This window comes from Tenrec ecaudatus, chromosome 10 (genome assembly GCF_050624435.1).
Source record: "Tenrec ecaudatus isolate mTenEca1 chromosome 10, mTenEca1.hap1, whole genome shotgun sequence".
Lineage (NCBI taxonomy): Eukaryota > Metazoa > Chordata > Mammalia > Afrosoricida > Tenrecidae > Tenrec > Tenrec ecaudatus.
The window spans coordinates 20,880,775-20,900,972 of NC_134539.1; the positions used below are offsets into that span (position 1 = coordinate 20,880,775).

The 20,198-nt window shown below is 45.5% G+C and overlaps 1 protein-coding gene across 1 annotated transcript; it reads right to left on the reverse strand.

Moving 5' to 3' along the window:
- Positions 1-17,015: 17,015 nt before the first annotated feature.
- On the reverse strand, positions 17,016-17,967 carry LOC142457765 (interferon alpha-A-like). Its single transcript, XM_075558870.1, has 2 exons — positions 17,957-17,967; positions 17,016-17,451 (listed from the first exon to the last, which is right to left on the reverse strand). The coding sequence occupies exons 1-2, from the start codon at positions 17,965-17,967 to the stop codon at positions 17,016-17,018; spliced, it is 447 nt and encodes a 148-aa protein (XP_075414985.1).
- Between the last annotated feature and the right edge of the window lie 2,231 nt (positions 17,968-20,198).

A 20,198-nucleotide genomic window follows, 5' to 3' on the forward strand; every position in this document is an offset into this window, starting at 1 on the left:
GTGAATGTGCACATCGGCACGTGAAAGTTGAACACTGCATAAGGAAGACAAAGAAGCAGCATGCATGTGAGTGATGGAGTTGGCGAAGGATATTGAAAGTATCACGGGAGGCAAAGAGGACGAACACCTCAGTCTTGCAAGCAGTACAGCCGGAATGCTCCTTAGAAGCAAGGACGGTGAGACTTCTCATGTCCTTTGGACATGTTGTCAGGAGAGACCAGTCCCCAGAAACGGACATGGTAAAGTAGAGTGGCAGCAAAAAGAGGAACCCCCCCCCGCCGCTGAGACAGATCGACACAGTGGCTGCAACAAAGGGTCTCAAACACCAGAATGAAGCCCTAAGGGTGTTTTGTTCTGTTGCACCTGGGGTCCACAGTTGTCAGAACTCATTTGGTGGCACCTAACAACTACACGCACGCACGCACGCACACACACACACACACACACACACACACACCCCTATGAGATCCAGCCTCACATCTGGATGGGTTCTAAGGGATGACTGTGTAATTGAAGGGAAGATATTAAAAGACAGACAAAAGTTTTGGGATGCTCTCCTCCACCATGGCTTTGAGAACCAGGTCGGAGCAGAGGGAGAGATCGTGTATTCCCAACAGCAGCTTATATACTCTCGGGCAGGGGTCCTCAAACTTTTAAAACAGGGGGCCAGTTCAATGTCCCTCAGACCCATTGGAGGGCCGGAGTATAGCTTAAAAAAAGCTATGAACAAATTCCTATGCACACTGCACATATCTTATTTTGAAGTAAAAAAAACAGGGCAAAAACACCTTGTGGGCCAGATGAATGTCCTCGGTGGGCGGACATAGTGTGAGGACGCCTGCTCTCAGACATACAAGCCCTCTAATCACAGGTTACCAAGTGGGCTGTACCCTAACCCTCGAGGTCCCTGAGTTCATTGGAGGAGGAACAACAGCAGGGCTGGGGCAGGTAAGGGGGAGTGTGCCCTGAGCAGAGAAAGCAATCACATGTCTGCTCCTATTGTTAAAGCTGCCCACCAGATAGCAATCAGCCATGTGCTTGTAAGAGGCAACTTTAAGGCCGCTCTACTGTGGGAGGATACTTGGGGATCAATCTTGGTAATGAGATGGTGATTGGGACTCTAACCCACAAGTGAGAAGGCCTCCCTCCCTCCAGAATCCTGGTCTGCCAGGCTTCTTAGAACAGGAAAATAAAGAATTCATCCGCATACACTCTCTTCCCATTCCTCAGTTTCCCACATACATTTTTTTAAGGTTATAAGAGCAGTTTGTGCTAACTCGAATATATCATAAATTGGGAACTACGTGCATAGCTTTTGTACTTCATTTCGACAATTACCATGACACAGGGAAAGGAGCCCGGGGCTGCACAGTGCTGGACGCTCAACTGCTAAGCAACAGGTCTGCAGTTTGAAACTACCACGGCCGTTGGGGGGGGGGGGGGGGGCGGAGTGGCAGTCTTCTTCTTCCATGAAGATTAGTCGTAGAAACCATGTGGGGCAGTTCCCAGAAGGGTCTTCTTGAGTCAAATGGACTCAGAGGCAGTGGGGTGAACCCAAATAGTGCTGGGTGGCACAAAGTGTGAAGAACTGGGATGCCAATGGCCAGCTACCCCTCCGGAGGACCTGCTTCTGAAAGGTCCCAACCTTGAAAGCCTCACTCTGCAGCCCAGGAGGAATCCAAGAGCTGAAATCAATGAGTCGCATCATTGCCGCTGCCACATGGCTTCACTTTCAACCTCTTACAAGCCCTTGGTGGGTGGCGAAGAAAAGTGACTACCCGGCCCAATGGAGCAACAAGCAGCAGCTGTGTGAATGCGCGGCGCAGGTTGATGAGGAGTGGAATAAGAGCGCTGCAGGCGTGTGTGTGTGTGTGTGTGTGTGTGTGTGTGTGTGTGTGTGTGTGTGTGTGTGTGTGTGTGTGTGTGTGTGTGTGTGTGTGTGTAAGGAAACCACTGTGGTGTGGGCGTGGGAGTGGGGGGGGGTACAACTTTACAGTGTAATGAAAGCTTTTGGTGGGCAAACTATTGAGTCCCACAGGAAGCATCGAAAGAAACGGAGGGAAATGCCAGCATCCTTCTTCAAAGAATCAAAAAACCGAATCACCAACTTTATATAGAAAGCAAAGAAACCCAGGAGAAGTAAATCACTAATAAAAAGGGAGTCACAACGTCAGAGGCCTTTCGATCCCAGAGTTCGCAACTTATTCTACAGCCATGGAGGTTAAAACAACCCGGTACAGTGAGAGCCTCATAGACCTGTGGAACAGAACAGAAAGCCCAGAGATAAAATCACACACCTATAGGCAACTTTTTTTTATAAAGGGCTGAAACACATTAAATGGGGAGGAGATAGTCTCTTCAGCATATGGGGCTAGATCTTCAAAGTTGGATCTTCATTTGCAGAAAAGTAAAATAGGACCCATACTTCATACCATGTATGGAAAATATCGAGATGGATTAAAGACCTAAATATAAGCCCTAGAACTATAAAGATCATTAATAAATAAATTAGGGACAGACATAAGCACCCTAATAACAAGGCATAAATATACTATCAAACAGTGAAAAACACCCACAAAATAGAGGACTGGGCCCTCCTTAAAATGTGACTTCATCAAAAGAGTAAAAATGAGAATCCACAGACTGAGGGAAATTTTGGGGAAATGATATAACGGGTAAAGGCATGATCTCAAAAATCCATAGAAAACTTAAACGCCTTTACAAGGAAAAGATGAATAAGACAGTGTGGTAAGTAGGTTTATTGTGCCAACCTGGCCAGCAGGAAGGAACATGTGGGATTAATCAGGTTGCAGTTTGCTTGAAGGGCAAAGAGATAAATGGCTCCGCCCCTCTCCCTTTTGCTCTCTGGTGTTTGGACCAACACGAAGCTGCTTTAGCTAGGTCTCTGCCTCAATTTGTGAGCAACACTACCTGTGGGACAGCCAACCCGTGGATTGTGTCGCTAGAGCTTGAGGCTCCTTCAGGACCTGTGTCACCACACTGCTGGTGTTTACATTGCTTGAGATTCAGGCTGACAGATCCTGTCTTGCATTGGTTGAGTTGGATATCCCATGTGGGCCTGATTTGCTAAGCTCCCGAGCTGCTGACTCTTGGTGACCCACCTTGCTGTTTGCTGCCTGTGGGCAGACTGTGTGCTTCCTTGACCTTGGACCCAGCCGCCCTCGTGAGTTGAAGGACTTCCAGTATATTAACTGTTGCATGAAGGTGAGTTGAACTGAACCCTCTGTGCTGCTGTGTGGACTAATTCACTATTATGTTCCTTCATGCTGTGTGTGTGTGTGTGTGTGTGTGTGATCATGTGTCCTGGTTTTGTTTCTCTAGAGAACCCTGTTTAACACACCCAACTTTAAAAATGGGCAGAAGACATGAATAGATGATTCATCAAAGATGGCATCCAGATAGTCAACAAATATGTGAAGAAATCCTACCCAAGAAATGCAAATTAAAACGATGAGCTATCACATCACACCTGCACTGATAGCAATGTTCAAGAAAACAGAAAAGAACAAATGCTGGAGAGGATGTGGAGCGATCAGAACCCTCCCACGCAGGTGGTATAAATTTGGTTATAAAGAATATAGATAATAACACACATAGATACATAGATAGTGTCCTAGATAGACATCGAGCTTAAAAGACAAATAATCGCATGGATAGATAATTCTATTTATACAAAGTTAACTAGTAAGGCACATAGATATGGGTGCTATAAAAAGGGGGAAAAAACCAGACTGCCCGTCTCCCAGAAAGAATGTTGTCTAGGGGTCTAAAGGTTTGTCTGGAAACAAGCAGCCTTCTCAGCGAGGCGTCAACAGGCCCACATGAAGAGCAGGCCTGCTTCGTCAGAATGGGCTCAAGAGGGGAGCCAAAAGTTTCCATGTGTGTTTTGCCTCCAAAATCACATAAAATCTCTTGTTGACCATCTTTATTAGTGAACACTCTCTTTTATGCTGGTTTTCACTTCATTTTTGCTCTTTATTTTAGATGTCGAGTGAATGAAATTTTAGGATCATTGTAGCTTTTTCATTGTATGACAAAAGTTCACCAGATTATTACAGTCATTGAATTTTAAATATTTGTACATCTCTATGGGATGTGTATGTGTGTGTGTAGGGTGGGGAACAATACCAATGAGTTGATGCCAACTCATAGCGACCAAACCAAGTGGCTCCACAAGGTTCGCACGACTAGAAATCTTTTCAGAAGCAAACCACCACAAATTTTCCCCAGGGAGCGGATGGTGAGCTCCAACTGCCTGGCTTTCAGGCAAACTGCTTCACCAGCGCTCTAACCAATCTCCCTCTCAATATGAAAACAATACCTTTCAAAGACAATAGTTCTTGTGATTCATTGAAAAATAGTCATTTTCTGGGGTCTTTATCTTTACTCAAAATCAAAACTGGCTGCCATCGAGTCATTTCTGACTTATAGTGACCGTATCAGACAGAACTGTATGTGAGTTTCTGAGACTAGAAAGATGAGAATAGAGCAGTTCATCTTTCTCCAGCTTCTCTTTAATAGAGGCTGGTCATATTTCCGTGTTCTCATTCCCAAATGCACAGCCCGGGATCACAAACTCTTATCTCCAAGGTGTGACACTGTGGGAGATTCCAGATCCACGCATGCATCCACCAGAGGAACGTATTGAAAACACCCCTCCCCCCAGCCACTTCTTGTCCACCTCCTCCTGGTCGGAGAATCTCTGGTCCTCGGTGCATCATTCTACCCTAAAGTATTGACGTAAATTCGTGGACCATGGTTGCCGGTTCTGTCTCTGAGAAATGGAGTCCTCTAAGAGGATGAGATGGGTGTTGGCTGTATTCACCTCTGCGTCCCAGAAGAGTCACATTCTCTGCCATAGACCTCTGCTGTTTTTCATGTGAATTTGACTAGTGAGTGAATTTACCATCCGTTATTCATGTTAAATTGCAAACTCAGGCTGGTTCTGTTTTTAAGCAGAAATATCCATAAGAAGTTTTTAATGAATGAATCGAATAGAGCAAACAAAAATAATTTGACAAAATGCAAAGGTGCACGCATGTTTGTCACGGTTGAATATATTATGCGTGTGGCCATGTGAGGAAACAAATCTGCTTTCAAATGCCCCACATTCTATAAGCGAGATAGAGTTGCTGTGTTCTGGAAGACCTGCAAACATCTGCTTAGCCATCTTTCACAAGCGGGTGCTCCTTGGGGCGATCATTTTAACAGTGAGAGCCTTTGAGGAATTCACTCTGTAATAAAGCAGCAGTAGAGTTTCAGGATAACTGGACACCTGGAGTCTGAGTGGTCTATTAGTCGATGAGAACCATTTCAGAAAATTGCAGGCTCTCTTTCTTACTTCATAATCATTCTGGTGAGGTTGTTGATAAAGAGCAGGATCTCCTGATTTCCACGCGGGCGGTGTCCCAGATACTGACACACCATGGCTTCATGTCACGTAGAGATGGATTCCCCAAAGCACCTCTTCACCTCCAGAGTAAGGACGGCGGCCCTTGTTTCCCACAGATACCTCTGCAGGCCCCGCTTCCAAAGCTAGACAGGTCTCCAGGACCTCCAGTTCGTGGTGCGAGCCAGTGCCAAGTATGCCAGGAAGGTCATAGTCCGAGCAGGAGAGAAGCCATCTTGTGGACTAAATGGGTTGAAGATTTCTTGGGAAAGACAGAGATGGCAAAGGCCTTCTGGACCAGCTGCCACCCACCATATCCCAGGGCAGTCGGATGTCATTTCTGTATTTCAAATGAAGAAAGAGTGATTTTTTTTTCTGTTTTTAGCCCAGAAGCATCGAGGTCCTTCTGTTAATCTGCCCAGGGTTCTGAGCCCAATCACAACCCCGGGATGAGAGGCTCCTGCAAAGAAGCAGACCCTATTGTTAATGTGCAGTTTACATAAATGGCTCTGATTAGATTAAAATCTAGATTCCCATCTAGAGCCCACCCTATTGTTCTCCACGTCAGAAGACAATTCTCTCAACATTTTGAATTCACACACTGCTACTGACTTGGCACCTTCCACCAGTTCCAATGTGGTTTCCATGCATAACGCTACCAAGACTCGCACTGTGGTGGCCCACGGCAGCTCTATTCCAGCTGTAGTCGGGGGTTCCATCTGCACTGTCCCTGCATTCATTGGTTCTTCTAAACGTTTCTGTGTATATAAAAGATGATGCTCATGCTCTCTCCTTTTTATTGTAAATTGGGCGGGGGAATACATTTCAGATCGATATTTTTATATCCAACAACTTAATTCGCAAACCCTCTGAATAGCGGGTCCCCGCTTACCTGCCTCCAGCCCTATCTTGGGGAAGTGACGTTACTTCTTTGTGCTTCTTCTTTTCCAGAAAAGACTCCAGGAAGCTCTCAGGTGCTGTTGAACCAGGAGATATGGCGCCATCTTGCAGGTAGTGTCAAACCCCAAACCACAGCTGGCAGAGACGCCATCAGTGTGGGTCCCTGTGGCTAATTAACCTTGAATCCTTCCTTACTACCAGTTTGAATATCGTGCAGGTTCTTGGTCTAGATGCAAAGAGTCAGCCTGCCAAGGTTGAGATGTCCCCCTGTGGTGTGTGTGTGTGTGTGTGTGTGTGCGCGCGCGCGCGCGCGCGCGCGTGCGCACGCGCTTCTTTGGAAACTGGTACATCTCCTTTGGGGATACACACACCTCCTATAGCAGAGGTGGCAGTGTCATTTGCCAATGGATTCTGACTCATGCAGACCCCATATGTAAACAAATAGAAATGGGCTACATAGAGATTGCAATAGCAGCATTTGGGAGAAGTAGATCGCCCGGCCTTTTTTTCTAAGCACCTTTGCGTGGATTCAGATGTCAAACGTTTTGGTAAGCAGCTGGGCATGTTAATCATTTGCACCACCATGGACTCCTCACAACGCTGCCCTCACTAGCCAGTGATCTTCGTGTATTATTCATCATTGCATGTGGCTTCATGAGTCTGATGGGGGACTGGTAGCGAATTCACGGACTTGACTGGGACTGAGTTGAGAGGCTTTCTAGATATACAATTAGTTCTTGATATAAAGCTCTTTCTTAAACATATATGAATGTCACTGGATTTGTTTCTGTACTCAGCAAGCGTGGCCTAACACAATTCTATTTCCAAGGGTGTGCAACTGTGACCATCTTAGTCAAAACTCACCATCTCTCCTCTGCCCCAGCTCGGAGGAACCTCTATTTCCACTTTCTTGATGTGGGAATGTGTTCTACTGCTGACTATTTGACTTGGCATTTCTTGAAAGATTCATCGATATTGTAGGATATATCAAAGTGCCGTTTGTTATGGTGACTGCATCAGTGTATGGATAAAGCATAGATGTCATTTATCCATACTCATGAGCAGAAATGAAGAATTCCAGGAACTGGGCCTAGATTGGGGTTATAATTTCAAAACAAAGGCAACAAGGGTTCAAAAATGGAGTTGGATGCAAATGCTTCTCCGTGACCTGTTATCACTTACTGGGGCATGGTGCACAAGCCCCCGGCAGCTCCCCCTGCTAGTGCTGTGTTCAATGCTTCAGAGTGCAACTGGAGGTGTGCGTTAGTTTATTGTGCCAGCCTGGCTGATAAACACAAGTGGGATTCATTGAAGGGTGGAGAGATAAATGGCTCGGTGAGCCTCACCTTTCTTGTCTCTCACTCTTTAATCATCGGACCAGTGTGCGGCTGCCTTGCTTGTTCTGTGCCTCAATTTAAAGGGTACACTACCTGTGGGACGCCTAGCCTGTGGACTGTGTCACTGTAAGTTGAGGTTCCTTTAAGACCACAGGATTGGAATGTATGTCTCTGGAGCTGGGGACCAAGAGTTGGTGACAGTTGGTGACCTGCCTTGCTGTTTGCTGCCTGGGTATATATAGCCCAGCTCTCTCTACAGAGGAGGAATTGGCAGCCCTCAAGACTTAAAGGACTGCTAGTGTTTCAATGCTTTATAATTTAACTGTTCATTCATTGTATTATCTATCTAACTATGTATAATTTAATGGTTCGTTTCTTATGTTACATATCTATATAAATATATATATAATTTCTAGGAATCTGGTTTTGTCTCTCTAGAGAACCCTGTCTGACACAAGGTGACAGGTGTCTGGTCTATTGCTGTCCCTCTGACTAGTTGAAGCAGATCACCAGAGGGAATGCTGCAGAGGAAGTTTGAGTCACAAAATCACAGGATTCATCCAGATGAGGAAAGGACTTTAACTTGCAGGGGAGAAGAATATTTAAAATGACCCAGGATACTGTAATAATGTCAAAAGGCAAACATTAGGTGCATGTGGCAGTGTGGCCTGGACTGCACTTGACATCCTGAAATCTGCCGACATTAGACAAGGAATCAGGTTATTGAAGAAAGGAGGGAGGTAACTCGGATATATTGGAAGTTTCAAAAATAATCTCTGGTTTTGGAAGGCACTGAATACATGACAACTGAGCCACGAGCTACTGAACACCGACTACCACAATCTGTAGCGATAGTAAGGTTTTCTCTCATCAGCTGTGACCCATATGCAATACCAAAATCAGGAGAGTGTGATTTTACTTACAACTTCGGAGGAAGTCAGTCTGAGAGACGGGGGAAGAAGTGTCCACTTTGACTCTAAGTCATTCAAAGACAAAGGGGAAGATCATGGTGCTCCTACTTGCAATTTAGGAACAAATAGATGTGAGAGAAAGGGGAAGAAGTACAGACTTGTGCTCTAAGTCTTTCCCAAAGCAAGGGGAAGAAAGGTGAAGTTTCCATGCGATTTAAGAGTCAGAGGGTCTGAGAGAAAGGGGAAAATGGAGTTGCACTCTAAGTCCTTCACAGAAAAAGTGGAAGAAGAGTGTGAATTTATTTAACTTTGGGAAGATGTCGATCTGAGAGTAAGGGGAAGAAGTGTGCACTTGTACTCTACATACTTATCAGAGAAAGGGGAAGAAGATTGTGCTCAAACTTGCAATTTTGGTCTAAGTTGATTTGAGAGTTTTCATTTGACCAGTGAGCGCAGCCACAGAGGTGAGCCAATGATTTATGGAACCAACAGAACCCATCCAAAGTGTCATGAAACACAAGGAGGTCGATCGAGAAGTCTCAAAGTTATTTATTTAGTTGTGAAAAGTAGATCACATTCTTTTCTCTGGACGATCATATTATTATTATTATTATTAATTTTGTCATGCTACCAGCTGCGATCTTTTGACCCAATCCCACATTTGGACTTCAGAGAGTATTCAGCTGGTGCAGGCTTTCCAGAGGTGAGGTGGATTGGTGATGGAGACACACAGGATCACTTTCTGAGCTGTGCACTGACCCTTAGGCAAGGAGCAGTCATTGGGGACAACTCTCACTGCAAGTTCCACCCTGACGACCTCCCAGGCACAGGGGCTCCTTGACTTTGCCCTCAGGTAGTGAAAGATCCCTCAGAAGTAGCACAGGATGAGGATTCCAAGAAAGGCACAAGACAGGGCTTCGCCATCCAGCTGCTCCAGCCCTTCCTGACAGTGATCCAGCCTGGAGAGCAATTGATCCAGCAGGCTAGGGTCCCATCCTGGCAGGTGGGCTCCCTGGTGAAGAGGTGCACCATCTGTTGGACAATCAGATAGTGCCAGCAGGGCACTTGGGTCTTGGGAATTTCAGGGCTAGTCCTGGTGTTCCAAGCAAAGTGGAAGTTAAATCTGTCTTTGAGGCACGAATGGGAGGGCACCGTTTTCAGCCTCCACAAAAGTCGGAGGACCTCCTTGTATTCCTTGAAGAGGCTCCCAGGCCAGGTTGCCCAGAAAGTGCATGCGGGGATGGAGCAGTGCATCAGCACCACTCTTGCTGTCAGCCACCAGAGTGCAACCCTGGGCAAGGTTGGAGCAGGTGCGCTGTGCGGCCAGCAGGGGGCGAGCGGACACTGGACACACCCTGGGCTCCCTGAGGCAGCTCTGAGGGACCTGTGGCTGGAGGACAGGGAGTCCAAGGCTGCTGCATCTTGAGCAGCACTGCCCCTTTAATAGGGCCCACGGAAACATATTTGTTTTCAAAAAACGGAAACAACAACAATGCACAGGACACCTTCCACTTTGCGCTGACTGGCTGGGGAGAAGGTGGATGAAGGGTGTACTTGAGGGGCGAATTGTGACAAATTCAACAAGTGTCTCCAGGATCAGAAGAAAGTGGTGCTGGTACACGCGACTGAGGAAGAAGACATACCGCTTAGCAAAGAGAAGAGGGAGGACTTGCACTTGTAATCTGCAGCGAATGCAAAGACCGACCACTGAGCCATGGAAGAAGGGTGGGCTTGTACTTGGGACTTGGAACTAGGAGGGGCATAAGTTTTTGTTCTAATTTGCCAGAAGCAAGAAGAGGATCTGAGAGAAACAGAACGTTTGCCCTTGTACACTATGAGCCTCACAGAGAAAGGAAAATAAATTTTTGTTCTTCTTTGCCAGAAGCAAGAAGTTGATCTGAGAGAAACAGAAAGTTTGCACTATGACACGAAGCCCTTTACAGAGAAATGGAATTAAGTTATTGTTCTTATTTGCCAGTAGCAAGAAGAGCATATGAGAGAAACAGAACGTTTGCACTTGTAGAATGAGAGCCTTCACAGAGAAAGGGAAGGAAGTTTTAGTTCTTATTTGCCAGTAGCAAGAAGTCGATCTGAGAGAAACAGAAAGTTTTCACATGTACACTAAGAGGCTTCACAGAGAAATAGGAAGAAGGTTTTGTTCTTATTTGCCAGTAGCAAGAAGAGGATCTGAGAGAAACAGAAAATTTGCACTTGTACCTAAGAGCCTTCAGAGAGAAAGGGAAAGAAGTTTTGGTTCTTATTGGCCAGTGGCAAGGCATTGATCTGAAAGAATCAGAAAGTTTGCACTTGTAGAATAAGAGCCTTCACAGGAAAGGGAAGGAAGATTTTGTTCTTATTTGCCAGTAGCAAGAAGTCGATCAGAGAGAAACAGAAAGTATTCACATGTACACTTAGAGGCTTCACAGAGAAAGAGGAAGAAGATTTTGTTCTTATGCCAGTAGCAAAAAGTTGATCTGCCAGAAACAGAGAGTGTGCCCTTGTACACTTAGAGCCTTGAAAGAGAAAGGGAAAGAAGTTTTTGTTCTTAATTGCCAGTAGCAAGAAGAGGATCTGAGAGAAACAGAAAATTTGCACTTGTACCTAAGAACCTTCAGAGAGAAAGGGAAAGAATTTTTTGTTCTTATTGGCCAGTGGCAAGACGTTGATCTGAGGGAATCAGAAAGTTTGCACGTGTACACTAATAGTCTTCACAGAGAAAGGGAAAGAAATATTAGTTCTTCTTGGCCAGGAGCAAGAAGTTGATCTGAGAGAAACAGAACATTTGCACTATTACACTAAGCCCTTTACAGAGAAATGGAAGTAAGTTTTTGTTCTTACTTGCCAGTAGCAAGAAGAGCATATGAGAGAAACAGAACGTTTGCACTTGCAGAATGAGAGCCTTCACAGAGAAAGGGAAGGAAGTTTTAGTTCTTATTTGCCACTAGCAAGAAGTCGATCTGAGAGACACAGAAAGTTTTCACATGTACACTAAGAGGGTTCACAGAGATATAGGAAGAAGGTTTTGTTCTTATTTGCCAGTAGAAAGAAGTCGATCATAGAAAAACAGAAACTTGGCACATGTATACCAAGAGCCTTCACTGAGAAAGGGGAGGAAGGTTTTGTTCTTATTTTCCCGTAGCAAGAAGTTGATCTGCGAGAAACATCAAAAGTTTGGACTTGTACTCTCAGCCCTTCACAGAGAAAGGGAAAGCAGTTTTTGTTCTTATTTGCCAGTAGCAAGAACTGGATCTGAGAGAAACAGAAAGTTTGCACTTGTACACTTAGAGCCTTGACAGAGAAAGGGAAAGAAGTTTTTGTTTTTATTTGCCAGTAGCAAGAAGAGGATCTGAGAGAAACAGAAAGTTTGCCCTTGTACACGTAGAGCCTTGACAGAGAACATGAAAGTATTTTTTGTTCTTATTTTCCAGTAGCAAGAAGAGGATCTGAGAGAAACAGAAAGTTTGCACTTGTACACTTAGAGCCTTGACAGAGAAAGGAAAAAAGTTTATCTTCTTATTTGCCAGTAGCAAGAAGTTGATCTGAGAGAAAAGGAAAGTTTGCACTTGTACTCTCAGCCCTTCACAGAGAAAGGGCAATAAGTTTTCGTTCCTATTTGCCAGTAGCAAGAAATCGATATGGGAGAAAGGGAAACAAGTATGGAACTGTACTCTAAAAAGTCCTTCACAGATAAAGGGAAAGAAGTTTGAGTTCCTCTTTGCCATTTAGGAAGAAGTTGAAGTGGCTCTGAGAGACAAAGGAAGTTTGTGCATTGGTACTCTAAGTCCTCACAGAGAAAGGGAAAAAGTTTGTGTTCACACTTGAGGTTTAAGAAGAAATCCATCTGAGAGTAAGGGGAAGAAGTGTCCAGTTGTACTCTAAGTGGTTCATCAAGGCAGGGGAAGAAGGTTGTGCTTGTCCTTGTGATTTGGGTGTAAGGTGAGCTGAGAGAAAGGGGAAGAAGGGTGAACTTGTACTTGGGACTACCTGGTAGAGTGCCAGGACAGAGGGAACCTGGCTCCCCACCTGGTGCATTCCCTCCTCACAGATGTCCTTCCCTGTGATACTGCCCTGCTCCTCCTGGTGTCCATCATCCCAGGGAGTATCCTCCTCTTTGTCCTTGGCTCACAGGGCCCTGAGCATTTTCATTGGACCAGGGAGCTCAGCCACAGAGCTGAGCCAATGATGTGTGGAACCAACAGAACCCATCCAAAGTGTCATGAAACACAAGGAGATGGATAGAGAAGTCTCAAAGTTATTTATTTAGTTGTGAAAAGTAGATCACATTCCTTTCTCTGGACTTTCGCAGTATTATTATTATTAATTTTGTCATGCCACCAGTGACGATCTTTTGACATAATCCCACATTGGACTTCAGAGAGTATTCAGCTGGTCCAGGCTTTCCAGAGGTGAGGTGGATTGGTGATGGAGACACACAGGATCCCTTTCTGAGCTGTGGGCTGACCCCTAGGCAAGGAGCAGTAATTGAGGGACAACTCTCACTGCAAGTTCCCCTCTGACGACCTCCCAGGCACAGGGGTTGCTGGGCTTTGCCCTCAGGTAGTGAAGGATCCCTCGGAAGTAGTGCAGGACAGGGATTCCAAGAGAGGTACAAGACAGGGCTTCTCCATCCAGCTGCTCCAGCCCTTCCAGACAGTGATCCAGCCTGGAGAGCAGTTGATCCAGCAGGCTAGGGTCCCATGCTGGCGGGGTGGGCTCCCTGGTGAAGAGGTGCACCATCTGTTGGACAATCAGATAGTGCCAGCAGGGCACTTGGGTCTTGGGAATTTCAGGGCTAGTCCTGGTGTTCCAAGCAAAGTGGAAGTTAAATCTGTCTTTGAGGCACGAATGGGAGGGCACCGTTTTCAGCCTCCACAAAAGTCGGAGGACCTCCTTGTATTCCTTGAAGAGGCTCCCAGGCCAGGTTGCCCAGGAAGTGCATGCGGGGATGGAGCAGTGCATCAGCACCACTCCTGCTGTCAGCCACCAGAGTGCAGCCCTGGGCAAGGTTGGAGCAGGTGCGCTGTGCGGCCAGCAGGGGGCGAGCGGACACTGGACACACCCTGGGCTCCCTGAGGCAGCTCTGAGGGACCTGTGGCTGGAGGTCAGGGAGTCCAAGGCTGCTGCATCTTGAGCAGCACTGCCCCTTTAATAGGGCCCACGGAAACATATTTGTTTTCAAAAAACGGAAACAACAACAATGCACAGGACACCTTCCACTTTGCGCTGACTGGCTGGGGAGAAGGTGGATGAAGGGTGTACTTGAGGGGCGAATTGTGACAAATTCAACAAGTGTCTCCAGGATCAGAAGAAAGTGGTGCTGGTACACGCGACTGAGGAAGAAGACATCCCGCTTAGCAAAGAGAAGAGGGAGGACTTGCACTTGTAATCTGCAGCGAATGCAAAGACTGACCACTGAGCCATGGAAGAAGGGTGGGCTTGTACTTGGGACTTGGAACTAGGAGGGGCATAAGTTTTTGTTCTAATTTGCCAGAAGCAAGAAGAGGATCTGAGAGAAACAGAACGTTTGCCCTTGTACACTATGAGCCTCACAGAGAAAGGAAAATAAGTTTTTGTTCTTCTTTGCCAGAAGCAAGAAGTTGATCTGAGAGAAACAGAAAGTTTGCACTATGACACGAAGCCCTTTACAGAGAAATGGAATTAAGTTATTGTTCTTATTTGCCAGTAGCAAGAAGAGCATATGAGAGAAACAGAACGTTTGCACTTGTAGAATGAGAGCCTTCACAGAGAAAGGGGAGGAAGTTTTAGTTCTTATTTTCCAGTAGCAAGAAGTCTACCTGAGAGAAACAGAAGTTTTCACATGTACACTAAGAGGCTTCACAGAGAAAGAGGAAGAAGGTTTTGTTCTTATTTGCCAGTGGCAAGAAGAGGATCTGAGAGAAACAGAACGTTTGCACTATTACACTAAGCCCTTTACAGAGAAATGGAAGTAAGTTTTGTTCTTATTTGCCAGTAGCAAGAAGAGCATATGAGAGAAACAGAACGTTTGCACTTGTAGAATGAGAGCCTTCACAGAGAAAGGGAAGGAAGTTTTAGTTCTTATTTGCCAGTAGCAAGAAGTCGATCTGAGAGAAACAGAAAGTTTTCACATGTACACTAAGAGGCTTCACAGAGAAATAGGAAGAAGGTTTTGTTCTTATTTGCCAGTAGCAAGAAGAGGATCTGAGAGAAACAGAAAATTTGCACTTGTACCTAAGAGCCTTCAGAGAGAAAAGGAAAGAAGTTTTGGTTCTTATTGGCCAGTGGCAAGGCATTGATCTGAAAGAATCAGAAAGTTTGCACTTGTAGAATAAGAGCCTTCACAGGAAAGGGAAGGAAGATTTTGTTCTTATTTGCCAGTAGCAAGAAGTCGATCAGAGAGAAACAGAAAGTATTCACATGTACACTTAGAGGCTTCACAGAGAAAGAGGAAGAAGATTTTGTTCTTATGCCAGTAGCAAAAAGTTGATCTGCCAGAAACAGAGAGTGTGCCCTTGTACACCTAGAGCCTTGAAAGAGAAAGGGAAAGAAGTTTTTGTTCTTAATTGCCAGTAGCAAGAAGAGGATCTGAGAGAAACAGAAAATTTGCACTTGTACCTAAGAACCTTCAGAGAGAAAGGGAAAGAATTTTTTGTTCTTATTGGCCAGTGGCAAGACGTTGATCTGAGGGAATCAGAAAGTTTGCACGTGTACACTAATAGTCTTCACAGAGAAAGGGAAAGAAGTATTAGTTCTTCTTGGCCAGGAGCAAGAAGTTGATCTGAGAGAAACAGAACATTTGCACTATTACACTAAGCCCTTTACAGAGAAATGGAAGTAAGTTTTTGTTCTTATTTGCCAGTAGCAAGAAGAGCATATGAGAGAAACAGAACGTTTGCACTTGTAGAATGAGAGCCTTCACAGAGAAAGGGAAGGAAGTTTTAGTTCTTATTTGCCAGTAGCAAGAAGTCGATCTGAGAGAAACAGAAAGTTTTCACATGTACACTAAGAGGCTTCACAGAGAAAGAGGAAGAAGGTTTTGTTCTTATTTGCCAGTAGAAAGAAGTCGATCATAGAAAAACAGAAACTTGGCACATGTATACCAAGAGCCTTCACTGAGAAAGGGGAGGAAGGTTTTGTTCTTATTTTCCCGTAGCAAGAAGTTGATCTGCGAGAAACATCAAAAGTTTGGACTTGTACTCTCAGCCCTTCACAGAGAAAAGGAAAGCAGATTTTGTTCTTATTTGCCAGTAGCAAGAACTGGATCTGAGAGAAACAGAAAGTTTGCACTTGTACACTTAGAGCCTTGACAGAGAAAGGGAAAGAAGTTTTTGTTTTTATTTGCCAGTAGCAAGAAGAGGATCTGAGAGAAACAGAACGTTTGCCCTTGTACACGTAGAGCCTTGACAGAGAACGTGAAAGTATTTTTGGTTCTTATTTTCCAGTAGCAAGAAGAGGATCTGAGAGAAACAGAAAGTTTGCACTTGTACACTTAGAGCCTTGACAGAGAAAGGAAAAAAGTTTCTCTTCTTATTTGCCAGTAGCAAGAAGTTGATCTGAGAGAAAAGGAAAGTTTGCACTTGTACTCTCAGCCCTTCACAGAGAAAGGGCAATAAGTTTTCGTTCCTATTTGCCAGTAGCAAGAAATCGATATGAGAGAAAGGGAAACAAGTATGGAACTGTACTCTAAAAAGTCCTTCACAGATAAAGGGAAAGAAGTTTGAGTTCCTCTTTGCCATTTAGGAAGAAGTTGAAGTGGCTCTGAGAGACAAAGGAAGTTTGTGCATTGGTATTCTAAGTCCTCACAGAGAAAGGGAAAAAGTTTGTGTTCACACTTGAGGTTTAAGAAGAAATCCATCTGAGAGTAAGGGGAAGAAGTGTCCAGTTGTACTCTAAGTGGTTCATCAAGGCAGGGGAAGAAGGTTGTGCTTGTCCTTGTGATTTGGGTGTAAGGTGATCTGAGAGAAAGGGGAAGAAGGGTGAACTTGTACTTGGGACTACCTGGTAGAGTGCCAGGACAGAGGGAACCTGGCTCCCCACCTGGTGCATTCCCTCCTCACACATGTCCTTCCCTGTGATACTGCCCTGCTCCTCCTGGTGTCCATCATCCCAGGGAGTATCCTCCTCTTTGTCCTTGGCTCACAGGGCCCTGAGCATTTTCATTGGACCAGGGAGCTCAGCCACAGAGCTGAGCCAATGATGTGTGGAACCAACAGAACCCATCCAAAGTGTCATGAAACACAAGGAGATGGATAGAGAAGTCTCAAAGTTATTTATTTAGTTGTGAAAAGTAGATCACATTCCTTTCTCTGGACTTTCGCAGTATTATTATTATTAATTTTGTCATGCCACCAGTGACGATCTTTTGACATAATCCCACATTGGACTTCAGAGAGTATTCAGCTGGTGCAGGCTTTCCAGAGGTGAGGTGGATTGGTGATGGAGACTCACAGGATCCCTTTCTGAGCTGTGGGCTGACCCCTAGGCAAGGAGCAGTAATTGAGGGACAACTCTCACTGCAAGTTCCTCTCTGACAACCTCCCAGGCACAGGGGCTGCTGGGCTTTGCCCTCAGGTAGTGAAGGATCCCTTGGAAGGAGTGCAGGACAGGGATTCTCAGAGAGGTACAAGACATGGCTTCTTCATCCAGCAGCTCCAGCCCTTCCTGATAGTGATCCAGCCTGGAGAGCAATTGATCCAGCAGGCTAGGGTCCCATGCTGGTGGGGTGGGCTCCCTGGTGAAGAGGTGCACCATCTGTTGGACAATCAGATAGTGCCAGCAGGGCACTTGGGTCTTGGGAATTTCAGGGCTAGTCCCTGTGTTCCAAGCAAAGTGGAAGTTAAATCTGTCTTTGAGGCACAACTGGGAAGGTATCCTTTTCAGCCTTCTCAAAAGCAGGAGGACCTCCTTGAAGAGGCTCCCAGGCCAGGGACCCCGGAAAGTGCATGAGTGCGGGGATGGAGCAGTGCAGCAGCACCACTCCAGCTGTCAGCCACCAGAGCTCAGCCCTGGTCTCTGGTTGGAGCAGGTGCACTGTGGGGCCAGCAGGGGGCGAGCGGACACTGGACACACCCTGGGCTCCCTGAGGCAGCTCTGAGGGACCTGTGGCTGGAGGACAGGGAGTCCAAGGCTGCGCATCTTGAGCAGCACTGCCCCTTTAATAGGGCCCACGGAAACATATTTGTTTTCAAAAAACGGAAACAACAACAATGCACAGGACACCTTCCACTTTGCGCTGACTGGCTGGGGAGAAGGTGGATGAAGGGTGTACTTGAGGGGCGAATTGTGACAAATTCAACAAGTGTCTCCAGGATCAGAAGAAAGTGGTGCTGGTACACGCGACTGAGGAAGAAGACATACCGCTTAGCAAAGAGAAGAGGGAGGACTTGCACTTGTAATCTGCAGCGAATGCAAAGACCGACCACTGAGCCATGGGAAGAGAGGTGGGCTTGTACTTGGGACTTGGAACTAGGAGGGGCATAAGTTTTTGTTCTTATTTGCCAGAAGCAAGAAGAGGATCTGAGAGAAACAGAACGTTTGCCCTTGTACACTATGAGCCTCACAGAGAAAGGAAAATAAGTTTTTGTTCTTCTTTGCCAGAAGCAAGAAGTTGATCTGAGAGAAACAGAAAGTTTGCACTATTACACGAAGCCCTTTACAGAGAAATGGAATTAAGTTATTGTTCTTATTTGCCAGTAGCAAGAAGAGCATATGAGAGAAACAGAACGTTTGCACTTGTAGAATGAGAGCCTTCACAGAGAAAGGGGAAGAAGTTTTAGTTCTTATTTTCCAGTAGCAAGAAGTCTACCTGAGAGAAACAGAAGTTTTCACATGTACACTAAGAGACTTCACAGAGAAAGAGGAAGAAGGTTTTGTTCTTATTTGCCAGTGGCAAGAAGAGGATCAGAGAGAAACAGAACGTTTGCACTATTACACTAAGCCCTTTACAGAGAAATGGAAGTAAGTTTTTGTTCTTATTTGCCAGTAGCAAGAAGAGCATATGAGAGAAACAGAACGTTTGCACTTGTAGAATGAGAGCCTTCACAGAGAAAGGGAAGGAAGTTTTAGTTCTTATTTGCCAGTAGCAAGAAGTCGATCTGAGAGAAACAGAAAGTTTTCACATGTATACTAAGAGGCTTCACAGAGAAAGAGGAAGAAGGTTTTGTTCTTATTTGCCAGTAGCAAGAAGAGGATCTGAGAGAAACAGAAAATTTGTCCTTGTACACGTAGAGCCTTGACAGAGAACGTGAAAGTATTTTTGGTTCTTATTTTCCAGTAGCAAGAAGAGGATCTGAGAGAAACAGAAAGTTTGCACTTGTACACTTAGAGCCTTGACAGAGAAAGGAAAAAAGTTTGTCTTCTTATTTGCCAGTAGCAAGAAGTTGATCTGAGAGAAACAGAAAGTTTGCACTTGTACTCTCAGCCCTTCACAGAGAAAGGGCAATAAGTTTTCGTTCCTATTTGCCAGTAGCAAGAAATCGATATGAGAGAAAGGGAAACAAGTATGGAACTGTACTCTAAAAAGTCCTTCACAGATAAAGGGAAAGAAGTTTGAGTTCCTCTTTGCCATTTAGGAAGAAGTTGAAGTGGCTCTGAGAGACAAAGGAAGTTTGTGCATTGGTATTCTAAGTCCTCACAGAGAAAGGGAAAAAGTTTGTGTTCACACTTGAGGTTTAAGAAGAAATCCATCTGAGAGTAAGGGGAAGAAGTGTCCAGTTGTACTCTAAGTGGTTCATCAAGGCAGGGGAAGAAGGTTGTGCTTGTCCTTGTGATTTGGGTGTAAGGTGATCTGAGAGAAAGGGGAAGAAGGGTGAACTTGTACTTGGGACTACCTGGTAGAGTGCCAGGACAGAGGGAACCTGGCTCCCCACCTGGTGCATTCCCTCCTCACACATGTCCTTCCCTGTGATACTGCCCTGCTCCTCCTGGTGTCCATCATCCCAGGGAGTATCCTCCTCTTTGTCCTTGGCTCACAGGGCCCTGAGCATTTTCATTGGACCAGGGAGCTCAGCCACAGAGCTGAGCCAATGATGTGTGGAACCAACAGAACCCATCCAAAGTGTCATGAAACACAAGGAGATGGATAGAGAAGTCTCAAAGTTATTTATTTAGTTGTGAAAAGTAGATCACATTCCTTTCTCTGGACTTTCGCAGTATTATTATTATTAATTTTGTCATGCCACCAGTGACGATCTTTTGACATAATCCCACATTGGACTTCAGAGAGTATTCAGCTGGTGCAGGCTTTCCAGAGGTGAGGTGGATTGGTGATGGAGACTCACAGGATCCCTTTCTGAGCTGTGGGCTGACCCCTAGGCAAGGAGCAGTAATTGAGGGACAACTCTCACTGCAAGTTCCTCTCTGACAACCTCCCAGGCACAGGGGCTGCTGGGCTTTGCCCTCAGGTAGTGAAGGATCCCTTGGAAGGAGTGCAGGACAGGGATTCTCAGAGAGGTACAAGACATGGCTTATTCATCCAGCAGCTCCAGCCCTTCCTGATAGTGATCCAGCCTGGAGAGCAATTGATCCAGCAGGCTAGGGTCCCATGCTGGTGGGGTGGGCTCCCTGGTGAAGAGGTGCACCATCTGTTGGACAATCAGATAGTGCCAGCAGGGCACTTGGGTCTTGGGAATTTCAGGGCTAGTCCCTGTGTTCCAAGCAAAG